Source organism: Mustela putorius, unplaced genomic scaffold, assembly GCF_011764305.1.
Source record: "Mustela putorius furo isolate JIRA1106 unplaced genomic scaffold, ASM1176430v1.1 tig00000275_pilon_pilon_pilon, whole genome shotgun sequence".
Taxonomy (NCBI): Eukaryota; Metazoa; Chordata; class Mammalia; order Carnivora; family Mustelidae; genus Mustela; species Mustela putorius.
The window spans coordinates 21990426-22004121 of NW_025421341.1; the positions used below are offsets into that span (position 1 = coordinate 21990426).

Sequence of the window (13696 nt, forward strand, 5' to 3'; positions counted from 1 at the left end):
ATATATCTGTCCCCTCTCTACATCTAATCCTTTCTCCTGACTGATTCACTCACAGTTGGGGGAGAAGATGATAGCAGGATTGGGGACAGAGACATTGTACCAACATCTTTCCCTCCCTATGACTCCTTGGCAGCCAAAGCCTGAGCAACTAAGGATATGGAAGTTGACAGTCAAGACTTCAGAAGTTGGTAGGAGAGGAAAGACTGAGGGGAGATACACATTAAGATGGGCATCCTTCTGGAGCTATTAAGATACGGCTTCCTTTACAGCAAGCTCCAGGAGAGCTATACAGAAGGATTTTCTGGTAGGGAGAGCAAATTCACTCTGCTTCCTCAGAGAATCTGTCCATCATTAGGTTAGAGTGTTACTATTCCCCAGGCTACCTCAACTCTATAAAGTAGTAAGAGGTCCCCATTCCTCTCCCTTGAATAAAACCTCTGACAAAGAAGCCAAGGGTCCTTCTCTCAGGAGCTCAGAGGTGGGAAAAAGCAGAAGATGGCAGCCCCATGTGGACCACACCACAAAGCCTTTCACCTCTAGAATTAGAGAGCTACTCATCCTGTGTTTTGACATTCAGTTAAAAGCAATGATGTGCTTCTGGACCAGCTCTCCAGGCGAGGTGAAACCCTGATGGCCAATTTCCATGCCATAAATATTTTCATCAGAGCCAATCTGAAGTTACTGAGAGTGGAACTAGGGACCATGCTCTGCTCCAAAGTATAGCAGAACATCCCTGCCCCCACACCAGGTCCTGGACCCAGCCCAATAGCCAGCCAGCCTGCCCTTAGCTGCTTCCCCAAAGCCAAAGTCCAACCTCAGGGAGGGGTCTCCCTCTCACCCTGCAGCTGATATGATGACTCAGCTTCCCTACATTTAGGGGAAGGGGTGGAGGGCAGAGTCAGCTGCCCAGGCCCCTCTTCTCCTGTCCACTGAGGGGCTTGGCAAAAAGTCCCCTAGCCCCCATCTCTAGCCCACCTCTGCCTGGCCTGACCTCCACAGTTAAACAAACCCACAGGATTTCCCACTGAGTGTGGCTGCCCCCATGGAATGGTCATGGCCTTAGGCCAGCAAGAAAGTAGAGAGCCCTTCCCACCCCTCCCAGCGTGGCCCTGCAACACTCTGCCATTTCTTGTCTAGATCTCCCCAGTAAGCTCTCTGGTTGCCCCATCCCCTCTCCTACCTCCAGAAATGAAGCCCATTCTCCAGTAGGAAATGGAGCTATGTTTCTCAGCACCTGCTGCTCATACACAGACATCCAAAAGCAAGCACTAACAGGAAAGTTGAACAAGGGGAACCTTGGCCTCCCCACCAAAATGAGACATACCTGGAGGGGACCCACCAGAGGATGAGCACTCAGATAGAGCCCTGGCCTTAAGGACACCCTCCTTTCTCTGTTATGCCTCTGGGAGGGCCCAAGGGGGAAACTGAGTCTATAGAAGCCTCCCTCCCTCCAGGCTTCTCCATACCTTCCCCCAGGAACTGAAGCCTGAGGACAGCAGGCAGTTGCAGAGAGCTTCTTCTCTCTGCCTAGAAAATCTGCACTCCAGCCCCAAAGTTACCACTTCTAAACTTTCCCTGATTGCTCCAGTTGGTAAGCCTTGCTTTCCCTCCAGCTCCAGGGCTTTGGTCCCCACCCCTGTCATAGTACAGCTTACAATCCTGTGTACCTGTCCCTTTACTATAAGACACTGATCTTTGAATCTCATGCCTGCCTTGGAGCCTAATGGACGAGGAATGCCGGGAGGGATGGCTAGCACGTGACAGCCTCTTCCCCAGTCAAAGCAGCACCTGCCATGGGGTGAAGGCTACTCTTGTACCTCCCCCAGCAAGATTATCCAAGACCAAAGAGGGCGGGCATGGAGGGAGTAGGAAAGGAGTCCCGGGGCTGGTGGTCCCCACGGCTCTTACCTGCTACCCGGTGGGCTACCAGCCCCTCCAGGTTCAGTGGCTCCTCGTCTGGAGTGCGGGATGGGTCTGAAGTTGCCTCCTTTGGTGGGAACTGAGGCTGAGCGGGGAGGCCAGAGAGAGAGGCTGGGGGCTGCTGAGGCCCTGGAGGGCTCTGGGTGGTTGGAAGGAAGGTGGACGAGGAGGAGGAGGCTGGGCTTTTCGGACGGAAGCTCTGGCTGGACCCAGCAGGACATGGTTGATAATCGTAAGGTGAGTATGGCCTGCCAGAAGGGAAGGACTCCAGGGCCAGGGAGGACCGTGGGGCCGGCTCAGGGGTTCCCAAGGAAGGCCCACTGGGGATGTAGCCAGACCTGGACTGGGTCAGGGGATGGGGCTGGCAGGGGGAGCCAGCGAGAGGCTGGGAGGATAGTGGGGAAACCCCTGGCCAGGCCCCCGGCACGCTCTGGGACTTGTGCAGGGGGGCGGCTGCCGCGGCGGGCTCCAAATCCAGCATCAGCATGTTCAGTGCTTCGATGGACTGCTCGATCTCCTGCTGGGAGGCTGCCCTTGGGAACTCAGGGAGGCCGGGGGTGGGGGTCTCTGCCAGTGGCTGAGGGCTGGGCCTGCTGTGCCCGAGACTCTCCAGGTGGGCTCTCTCCTGCTGGCGAGGAGGGGGACGAGGCTGCTGCTGCTGTTGCTGCTGCTGCTGTTGCTGCTGCTGCTGCTGCTGCCAGGAATTCAGACCCCTCTGCACAGCCTCCCGGCTGCTGCCACTGCGGGCCGGAGCTGGGGGCAGCTGGGGCTCGCTCTCCGGAAAGGACTGGGAGCGGAACATACCGCTGGGGTCAAGGCCATAGTGGGAGGTGGTTACTGGCTGTGGCCAGGCTGGGTGGGGCCCCTCCCGCTGGTAGCCAGCTAAACCCTCCTGTGCTGAGTAGGAGGGCCGCACAGGGGCAGGGTGGCTGACATGGGCAGGCGCCACCCGGCTGGCGGACTCATAGGGGTAGCCCCCGCCATTGACCATCGGTTCCGCTGGGTAAGACTTGTCCAGACCGTTGGTCAGTGAGGACAGGGCCTCTGGGTAGCCCCCCTCACTGGTGTTGGTGACCCCGTCCAGGGAGGACAGTGTGCCCATGCTGCCCACGCTGTGCCCGTCCTGGTTGGGCAACTCATCATCCAGGATGTCTGTCTCCCGCTCGGATGCCAAGGCCCCGCCGTTGACATGAACCTGGGCTGGGACGATGTGGCGGCCGGCGGCGGGTGCAGCCGGGCCCCCCGCGGGGCGGGACCGGAGATGCTGCGTGTGGTACATGGGCGCTGGCTTCTCTCTCTCGACGCCGAAGCCACTGAGCAGGCGGTCCAGCTCGCGCTTCTCCTCAGGACTCAGGGCAGCGGGGGCGCTGGTGGGGCCGGGGGCCGGCTCATCGGTCTTGTCTGTCTTGGTGGAGGCTGTGGAGTTGCCTGAGTCGCTGCTCACGGAGAGGGTGTGCTCCACGTGGTTGGGGGTAGCCGACAGGGCAGGGCGCACGGCGTTGACGGCCCCAGTGCTGCCATGCAGGGAGTCCTTCTTCTTCACCTTGGCGTACAGGCTCCCATCCAGAGGCCCCTGAGTGTGTCCCACCACTTCTGCAAGACAGCCGGAGGACAAACGACAGGTGTCAGTGAAAGGCTGGCACACCCTCTCATCTCCCCAAGGGAGGGAGGGAGGAGCTGCCGTTCCCCGAGTCCTAAAATCTCCTTGCACCACTCAAGACAGAGCTGAGGTCAGGGATGTGAGGGACAAGGACAAAAGGACCCCTACCCAGGCTGTGGGGCCGTAACACACAGTTCCAGGGCTGTGAAGCCAAAGTGGGCGGGGAGGGGGAGCCTGGGAGCAAGGGGCCCCAGTCCAAAGCATGGCCGTGGCATTTCACCAGCCTCCCAAGGACCCGAAAGTACTGGGTCAAGATGGGGTTCTGCAAAGCCAGCAGTCCCCGCATCAGAGGCGACGCGCCTTCACTCAGAGTGCTGGGCTCCTGGGATTCTGGAAAGAGGATCCAGAGAGCAAGAGGGCAGGGGAAGCATTTTAGGGATCCAGAACACAAAAGGAGATGTTCTCCTCAAGGAGGGGTGTCCCCTGTGTCATTCTGTCTGGCGACCCCATGAGCAATACTTTCTCTGAAAGGAAATAGTGAGTGCTGGGTGGCTCAGGGCCAGAGGGCTGACTCAGGAACGAAGAACGTCCCCACCCAGAGGGACTCAGTGATTTCACACCCTGTACAGTCAGCAGCCCAGCTTCCAGCCCCGACACACACACACACACACACACACACACACACCCCTCCCCTCCCTTCACTCCAAGGCAGGCCCTCAGTTGGCAAGAAAAGAAAGTCCTAATAGGGCAAAGTCCAGCCAGACACCAAGAGTCACACACACACACCATCCACACACAGGAAAACCAGACACAAAGACGTCCCGAGACACACACGCCAGCTGGTAATCACCCAAGTCAAACACCCACAATTCACCCAAACTGAACCCCTTGTGCACTCTCGGGGTACGCTCGATAGGTGTCCCTGAGGCACTTTACACAAACTTCATTTCCAGTCCCACAAGTCAGGGAGTATCATGCCTCCTTCAGGAACAGGAGAAAGTGAGAGTCACAGAAGTGAAGCCATTTATCTACAGACATACGGTATCTGGTAAAGCTCTGATTTAAAATCAGAACTAATTTAAGATTTAATTAAAACAAAACTAAATTAAAGGCAAAACTAATTTAAAATCAGAACTTCAAAAATCATCCCATTTTTATTATTTCACACCATCCGTCATATAACACACACGCAGAGTAAATGAAACATGTAAAAGGCAGCAATACCCCAAAATAAATACTTAAATCTAAAGCCACAATCATTTCAGAAAATACAAGCGCCTACCATGCCCAAGGATCAGCCCTCAGGCCAGAAGTGGCAGCCTCTAAAAATAAACACTCGTACAGAAGCCCACAGCCAAAAACAAGGGATCAGACGACCACAAAACAGGAACATCGTGATCAACAGACACACACACAAACCACAGGCCGACCAAATGACGTCACCGGGAGCAAGCGCAGCGGTGCCCAACGAGGCACAGCGTCCACGCACATGCTGGATGCTCTCTGCCCATTCACCTAACTCTCCAGACCCATCTCTCTGTCCCCTGTTTTCCCCAGGGCTTTGGGACCTTGGCCAGCAGCAGGTCCCAAGGGACACTGGGCCAGAGTGTGGCCACAGCCCCAGACTTCAGGGGATGGGGCTTGTTGGGATCGGGAATGGGTCTGAATCTGGCCCTTATGCTGGGGCTCCTAAGGGCTGCTGAGATCAACTGGCCTGTCCTCACCTCTGAAGGTGTCAAAGCTACTGAAGGAGAGAGGCTGCCTGCATGCCGGGTTCTTCCAAAGAGCTGGGCTCCTGCCACACAAAGAAAGAGACCCCAGCTAACGGCTTCCATGGGGGGAAGCGTCGAAGACAAGAGCTCTGCTCCACTCAGATTTCTTGGGGTGGTTCCCAGGAAGGGGGGGCCCCTTAGACCAGTCAGTGGTAGGCCGAAGAGCTGTCCTTCCTTCCCACTGTGCCTGGAAAGTGGCTGGCCCCAGAAAAGGAGGCTCACACTGCGAAGCCAGCAAGCTCCTCCAGCCGCGGCAACCCCTAACCTCCCAAGTTCATGCTCCTGTGGTCTGGGAAGTGGAGGCAACAACAGCAAAGCAAAGGATAGAGTGTCCAGCTCCCCATTTACACTTGGGGGGAATGAGAACCACTGGGTACAAACCAGGGTAAACCAAAAACTATTGTTTCCTTCAGGGAGAAAGGAGACCCACTCCCGCATCTCACTTGGGTTCATAAAAGAAGAGCTTTTGGCAAGAGAGCTATGAAAGCATCCCCTGAGGGAGACAGGGAGGAAGAATTCACACTGACTACCAGTACCTGATATCTTGCCCCTTTGGGCCCCTTCATTGATTGCAACAACATCAATATTAAACCTATTCTGCCGTGTAATTAACCCCCACACGGACCACTCTTTGCAGCAACATCGGAAATAGTAACTGCCAGGCCACTGAGGCTGAGTTAGAAAATCGAAGAAGTGCAGATTGTTTAACTAAATCTTTTCCACACGATATGAATGGAAATGTCTATTGCTGTCCTCCAAGAAGGAGCCGGCTGCTCCTGACCACCGAGCGCCTGCCCCACACTCCAGGCTGTCCTACACCTTCACTGGTCTCCGTCTCCCCATCAAGAGGAGGCTGTGAGGACAGCCAGGCCCGTCCCGGGTCTGTCTAGCCCCCAGGAAGGCTCCGCTGAAAGCCCAGTGTGTTGGCGTGATCCCGGCATGGCAGGTAGCCCTGTTCCCCCCGTCAAGAGATGAGCGCCGCCCCCCTCAGCCCCCCACACCGGTACACACATGCTCGTCCTTCCCTTCTGCCCGCCACTGCGGCCACATTAAGTGCTACTTAGCAGGACCACAAGAAGCCGGAACACAATGTCGGTTTCACTCTGTTAAGGCAGGAAGAGCAAGAGAGAGAGGCAGGCAGAACAAGGAAAGAAAGAGCCAGAGGAGATGGTGGGGGAAGATGGCTTTGGGGCTCTCAAGCTGGGGGGGAGGTCACGAGATCCGACTCAGTCCCAACAGCCTCTGGGGGCACAGCCAGCTCAGGCAAATCCTCTCAGGTGAGAAGGCATTGGACACCCAGTGTGGCAGGGAGCGGGGACAGAGGAGGAACCTGCCAGACCAGGGCCATCGGTAGCGGCACAGGTCACCACGGAGGAGAAGGACAGACAGCTGGGTAACACAGGTTGCAGGCAGCCCAGAGTGGGGAGCTCCCAGCCCTGCAGGTCGGCCAGCCTTGTGGGCCATCTCCCTGGCTGCTTCTCTAGGGAAGCCGAGACGCCCACAGTCCCTTTAAGGCCCCATTTGCTTTGTCTGAATATGTCTCCTGGCTCCCCCGGCAGCTGCCCAAGCCCCAGCCCCACCCTCGACATCGAGCTTGATTGCACCAAGGGGCCCTTCTTCCACGGCGGCCGTAATCCAGATGTGCGAGTCATACTTTTGGAAAGCTCTGAGGAAAATCCCCAGCTGACTTGGACATGGACCTACTCCTAGGCTCCCTCCAGCAAGCCACAGAGGTGTGTGTGGTGCTAGAAGCCCAGTACAGGCCAGGAGGCAGGGAAAGAGAGACATGTACTGCCTGCATGCTGCAAAGAGAACGGAAGGACTATGGGAGGCAAAGGTGACCCGGGTTTAGGACAGTTGTTTTCCAACTTCGAGGTTCATAAGAATCTGCTCCAGAGATTCCTGAAAATGGAGATGCTGGGGTCCCGCCCCCAAAGACTCACTCATAGGCCTGGGGCGAGGCCAAAAAAGCAGTATTTTAACTCTCCCAAGGCTCTGGGGCTCACACAAGTGGACGATATCTTGAGAAACGCTGACCCCAAAAGTCAGCCCTTTGGATCTGAAAAGAAGGATCCCCACTTCTCTTACTAACGTCTAGCGGAGAAAGTCTGCTTATTTGGTGGTCAGGAGAGATGGCCCAACCATGGAAAATAAAAGGCTCGAACCTCGTCGGCTCTAAGAAAGAAGGTTCCTCTGGTGGTCAGCAAGCAGCGACCCCACCTCGTCCGACCAGCAGGCTGGTTTTGAATAGTGAGTGACTTACTAAGTTTTCAGGCTGGGGCCCTTCAGGATAAAAATCCCTTTGGGTCCATGTCCAGCTGAATAGCAATACATTAAAATATACTACCCAGAGCAGAGTGACCAACCAATGCGGAGAAAAATCAAAGCATGCCAGTAGGAAGAGGCAACATGCCCACCCTGGATACCGGTAGTTTGGAGGTAGACCTGGGCCCGGCACACCCAAAGGGAATCTCAGATCCTTCAACAGGGAGTGGAGCATCAAAGGCCATGAGCAAACGTCTAGGAAGTAGGTGGCCTTTGACAAGGGCTGAGGCTTGGCCAAGAAGAAGCAAGGTCTGGACATGTGAACTGGAAATTTCATCACAGACTCTCCCTCAGCCATGGAGGGAGCCAGGTGGGGCTACTGAGGGGCAGCATGTGGGAGCCAGAGGATGGGGCTGGGTACCAGGGAGGCCCCAGGGATGTGGTTCTGGAGAAAAGCCAGAGAGGAGAAGCGCCCCTTCAACCCCACCGTTGTGCCAGATACAACCGTTACTCAGAAGGACGGTCCCCATCTTAATGTCAAGTCGCTTGCCTCTGCCACTTAACCACACAGAGCCTGGCTTCCAAGCTTGGGGGGTGAAGATTCAGATGCTTACCTGCAGGTTTGCTGAGTGACAGGACTCAGGAGCTAAGTACCTGAAACTAGGCATGGCACATCCTGGCATGCTATGTTCTCCTCTTTCCCTCCTGTTTCGCATGTTTTAACAGCTCCTATCACCCACCCAGTAAAGCCCACACCACCCCTCCACTGCTGGACAAGCCATACCTCCTATCATCTGGCCCCCCATTTGCCTTTTGAAGCCTCCCCTTCGCTGTCCCCAATACCCCCAACACCCTTCACTCCTCTTACTATTCCTATGCTTTTCCTACTCTGGGCTTCCCATCTGTTGTTCCCTCTCCTAAAAAATCCTTCTTCGTGTTTCCCCCCACAACTCTCAAACTCCCTGGAAAACCCCTTTCTCCTCCTTCAGGTTCAGCCTGAACTTCTTTGGGAAGCATCCCTCAACCTAACCCTTTCCACAGCCCTCCAGACTGAGCTTAACCTCTTCTGAGTTTCTGTCGCCCTGGGCAGACAACTCCTGGAACGCAAATCACCCGGAGGCTGGTCATGACTGCCATCCGTATTTGTCCTCCCGCTAAGTGGGGGCTCCTTGAGAAAGAGCCTTTGTCCCCCCCCCCGCCCGCCACCCTGCCAGTGCCTGGTTCCCAGACGGTACCCTTCACAATATGGTCTATGCCAACAGTGCCTCTTAGAGCTTAATGCCTAACCCACACGGCTTACAGCACCGTTCTGCAGAACGCAGGGCCTGGCACACATCGCATGTTTCATAAATGCTTCTTGAATCACATTAAATAGTCCAAGAATTTATATATAGTCCTGTCGGCCCCTGAGGTACCATCCAGAGACGTGACAAATCAGAGGTTCAAGGTGGACCCAAGCTTCTCCCGAAGGAAAAAGACAAGCCCTGCAGCCAAAACATCATGAGAGAGAGGCATCTACACAGCTGGTGGCCCAGGTAAGGCACAGCGGAGGTCCTGAACCAGAGCCCACCCCAGGGAGTCCCTCAGACAACTTGGAGCCATACTCCAGGCGGGCGGATGTTAACTTCCATAGCTAAGGACACTTTGGGATATCTGATGAAAGTCCTGACTAATTGCCCTCAAAATGCATAAACACAAATTGTGCACATAATTGCTGGGGTCCTCAAAGACCACCTATGGATCTTCAATGTCGACGTATGAATCTACAGGTGCTGCCTCTTGGACTCCTTCTCTGTTGCCTGGGATTCCATGCAGAATGCCAGGCTGCCTCTGAGAGGAATAGAAGAACACACAAAAAAGGACGATCTTCCAGCTGGAGGAGCGCAGGTGGGGCCCAGCCCAGAGGAGCCCACTGAGTCGCAGCCCGCCCTAGGGAGGGGAGTGTGAGGCGGGGATGAGGATGGACAGCTCAGACATGATCTGGGGTCCTCTTGACACGCCATGGCAACAGTGGCGGGGATCTCCTGTAACCCTGTCTGTGACAGTCTTGGCCCCAACCCATGCCAACCTCCCATCCCACAGCAGCCGGAGACTAAAGCAGTCCTTTGTTCCTCCCAGCTGCAGAGAGATCTGGAACATCTCCAAATGGGAATGGGCTCCATTGGGGATTCTGAAGGTCAGCAGAATTCGAGGTGAAGGGAAGTCCCCAAGTCTCTGAAGGGAAAGCACACAGCCTCTGGGATGGAGAGCAGGCAACAGGTGCAGCCCAGGAGACCTAATAAGGTTCACACTGGGAGGTGCCCACTCATGGGCATGGGGCCTCAGGCCCTGTGGGCAGAGACAGATGAGGCCAGGCATAGCCAACAGACACCTGTCTATCTTCCTGCTTGAGAGCACTCAGAGGGAACCCCCTGCCTTCTCAGAGTCCAAGTGACCACTCTAGAGTCCCCCACAAACTTGCCTCTGTCGACTTGGGGGTGGGGCGGAGGAGCACAGGAAAGAGAGAAGGTCCAATGGCCAAATGGGGCCCTGGTCTAAATGTCAGCCGGAGGGCCCCAGGACGGAGAAAGCCAGCATGCAAACAGAAATGGGAACTAGAGCCCCTCCCACAGGCTGCTCCTGTCTCCCGCTGCTCCAGGAAGTCAGCCAAGCCAAGACGGCTTTCTAAATCCATGGAGATTTCAGCTGAAGGGTCTCAGGGGATCAGTTAATCCACTGCCCACCCCTCATATTACAGAAGGACAGTGCCACTCAGCAGGCCCAGGGGATCCCCACACCAAGGTCACCCAGCACGGACAAGTTCAGTGCTTTCTCCTAATGGCCTTCAAGGTGAAGATGGCTGGAGTCTGGGGAGGGCGGGGCGGGAGGGAAGGCCTCCAACCATGGCCATAGAGCAAAGAACGGCCCAATATAATCCATGGGGCTTCATCAAGGGCTGATGACGGATGTGTCCCCAGGCCTTCCTCAGGAAGGACCCACAGTGCTTTCACAGATACCATCTGATTTGAATTCCTCCAGAGAGAGGGAGCAGAGACAGAAAACTCAATTCTGACCTTTATTTCAGACCCAAGGGACCAGGACCTGGAGTGACCTGCCCAGGTCACAGGACGACCCACGCCCTGTGGGGCAAATGTGAACTTGCAAGACCAGCCTCCTGACTCCGGCCTGGCCTTCAGCTCCCACGCCAGACACTATAAGCAGGGCCTGGCACTCCCACTCCGCGCCCGCAGCTTATCCGGGCACCAGATATCACAGGCGCTCGGGACAGTAAAAATAGTGCCCGAGTCCACAACAACCAAAGTCCTTCTCTGCCAGGCCAGGGTGCCCGCCCGGACACTCGGGGATCCCTGGCCAGGAGGATGATCGAGCCACTCTAAGCCCTGCCAAAGTTAGGGCAAAGTCAGGAATGGGAGCCCGCGGGTGGCCCGCAGAGGAATGGTCAGCACTGGGGGGACCACAAAGGTCAGACCACAGAACGGGAGGGGGGGTGTCCTGGACACACATTCCACTAGGGGTGTCTCAGGGGCTCGCCAGGCTGCCACCACATTTCCTTCACCCACCACCCCATCTTCATCCTCCATGAGTCATTACTCCCAAAGACTGAGGCCAGCTCAGACACACTGCCTCCCACAGACTTAGCCACCCCCCCAGACCTGAGGTAGCAGCTCTTCCCTGTCCCAGGGCAGCGGAACCAGGAGGGAGGTAGCCAGGTCCACCCCCACCCACCTCCAAAGGCGCTGGCATGGGCCACGACCCCATGCAACCCCCACACACTTCCCAGGTCCAGGTCCACCGCAGATCCCGGTGCATAAGCCCAGCAGCCTCACAGCCCCAGGTCCAGTGGAGAGCCACCCAAGGACCCACACAAATGCCTAGCAGACACTCACCCTCTGGACAGAGAGGCAGAAAGGGGAGGAGGAACTGCTGCTCTGATTTGATCTCTGCTCCTTGTGCCTCAAGTTTCAAATAATTCCTCCATGGCTGCAGCCCCAAGGCTGGCTGTGTCCTGCTCAGGCTCCTGCAGACTGTCAGAGGTGGGAGGAGCCCGTGCCGCCTGCCTGCCCAGTCTGCACGCACCACCCCTCCCTCTGCTCACTCCCTCCCTCACTCTCCCCCTCTTGGCCAGCTCAGCCCGCCTCCCTCTGGCTTGTAGGAAGCCAGTGGGATAAAACTCTGTCTGTAATTTCAGCCAGCTGGGTCCCCAGGGTTTCACTTATCATCCTGTAGCTATGCAGCTCTTGAATGACATCACAGTGGCTTCCCAAGCCCTCCACACGGAGTGAGGAGCCCCGGCCAGCCCAGCAACTGCCCCAGCACAGCCAGGCCCAGCCTGCCCCCGTCCCAAACCCATCACAGCCCCTGGTGCCCAGGGCAGTGGGAAGAAAGAAGAAAGGGCCGGGGAGCGGAGCAGTCGGGATGCTCGCCGGAGAGAGGGAAGGGCCAGGGTTCCTACGAGGGTACTGAGATTTATTTCCTCAAATTTTTCCACATTTTTTTTCCATTCTCAGCAAATGAAAGGCAGAACAGATGACAACAATTTTCCAGCTGCTGAACAATAAGGTGGAAATCTTTTTTTCCCCTCCCTCTCCCCCTCCTTCCCCCACACCCCCACCACGGGGTAGAGTCTCGGAGCCAGGACACTTCCTTGGCTCAAAAAAGGGCAAGAAAAAAGAAAACCCACAAGCCCCTGTACTTCCCAGAGGTGACAAGAGGCCTGAGGAAAGGTACCGAGCTGTCACCCAGGCAGTTCTGGGGGGGAAGCAGGAGCCTCAAAGTTACATTCTCAGGGCAAAGCTTTGGATTCTGGCCCAGCAACCTTGACAATTCTTGAGGCCTGACTCTGGGAAGGCCAAATGGGACTCTGGCCCAGGACATCAATCTACCAGGCCCCCTAAGATGCCTCCAACTGACCAGCCGTCAGTACTCAATTTGTTCCAATCTATAAAGACCAGGAATGGCAGAGAGGATAACTTCTCAGAGTGTCAGTGACCTCCACCTTCATCCCCAAGCACCCAGACCTGAAGCAGGTGCGTCTGCCAAAGCCATGAGAGCTGCCCCAAGTCCCCACCATGATCTGGCATGCCCTAAGAAGTGCCAGAAGTCTCTGGGAGCAGGACACCAGACCGTAACTCTTAGGCGCGTGATGTTAGTACCTTATTTTCACGTCATATGAATGTCCCACGCCAACTCCCAGAGTGGGTGAGACATGGCCTGGCATCTGCAGCCAGCCCCAGGGGCACTTCAGGGCCTGCTGTCTCCTCAAGGACCTCAGTTAGTTTGCAACCCCAAAGTGCTTCTGCAGCAACCCAACCCCAGTGCCCAGACCCTCCACAGCCAGGCCTGGGCACTGCAGGTTCAGCAAGGAGAAGCATGCCAGGTCCAGACCCTCGGCTCCTCCCTCTCCTGAGCTGACACCTCAACCCCGGCCCCTTCCCTGGCACCCACTCTCTCACTGCTCTTTTCTGAGAGTAAAGAAGAAAATAAGAGGAAGAACAAGTATGGCACTGAATGTCCTGTCTTAACCACATCTTTAGGGACGAGATGGGCAAGCACCCCCCACCCCCACCCAGTATCACAGACCTCACAGGAGTCATTAAGAAGGGGGAAAGGAGGGGCACCTGGATGGCTCAGTGGGTTAAAGCCTCTGCCCTCGGCTCAGGTCATGATCCCAGAGTCCTGGGATCGAGCCCTGCATCGGGCTCTCTGCTCAGCAGGGAGCCTGTTTCCCCCTCTCTCTCTGCCTGCCTTTCTGCCTACTTATGATCGCTGTCAAATAAATAAATAAAATCTTAAAAAAAAAAAAAAAAAAAAGAATAGGGAGGGGAGAAATGGATTTCCAGAACTGGGGACAGGAGGACTTCCGATCTTCCCAGCGCCAGGATGTTGGGAGATCACAATCCAGACAAACTCCTACGATTTTCCTCCTACCTCTTCAAAGCCTCCCGGAACTAACCCACGAACCCCAGTTCACCCAGTTCCCACCGAACCTCTTGTTTATCTGTACCTGCGAATCCCAACAACATTGTTTTTATAAAATTTTGTCATTTAAAAGAAAATTAAAAATACAATAAAATTTCGTGATTTTTAAAATAAACTTCAGTTCAAGTCGTTCTAAGCATCCGTATATCCATATACACCA

At 55.7% G+C, this 13696-nt stretch overlaps 1 protein-coding gene across 12 annotated transcripts in view; it reads right to left on the bottom strand.

Moving 5' to 3' along the window:
- Positions 1-13696, bottom strand: part of TNS1 (tensin 1) — a 198720-nt gene that overhangs the window by 41310 nt on the left and 143714 nt on the right. For all 12 annotated transcript variants that reach the window (XM_013061545.2, XM_013061546.2, XM_013061543.2 and 9 more), the window contains one exon: positions 1909-3513. In XM_013061545.2, the coding sequence (XP_012916999.2) occupies positions 1909-3513 (1605 nt within the window). The remainder of the gene's footprint in view (positions 1-1908; positions 3514-13696) is intronic.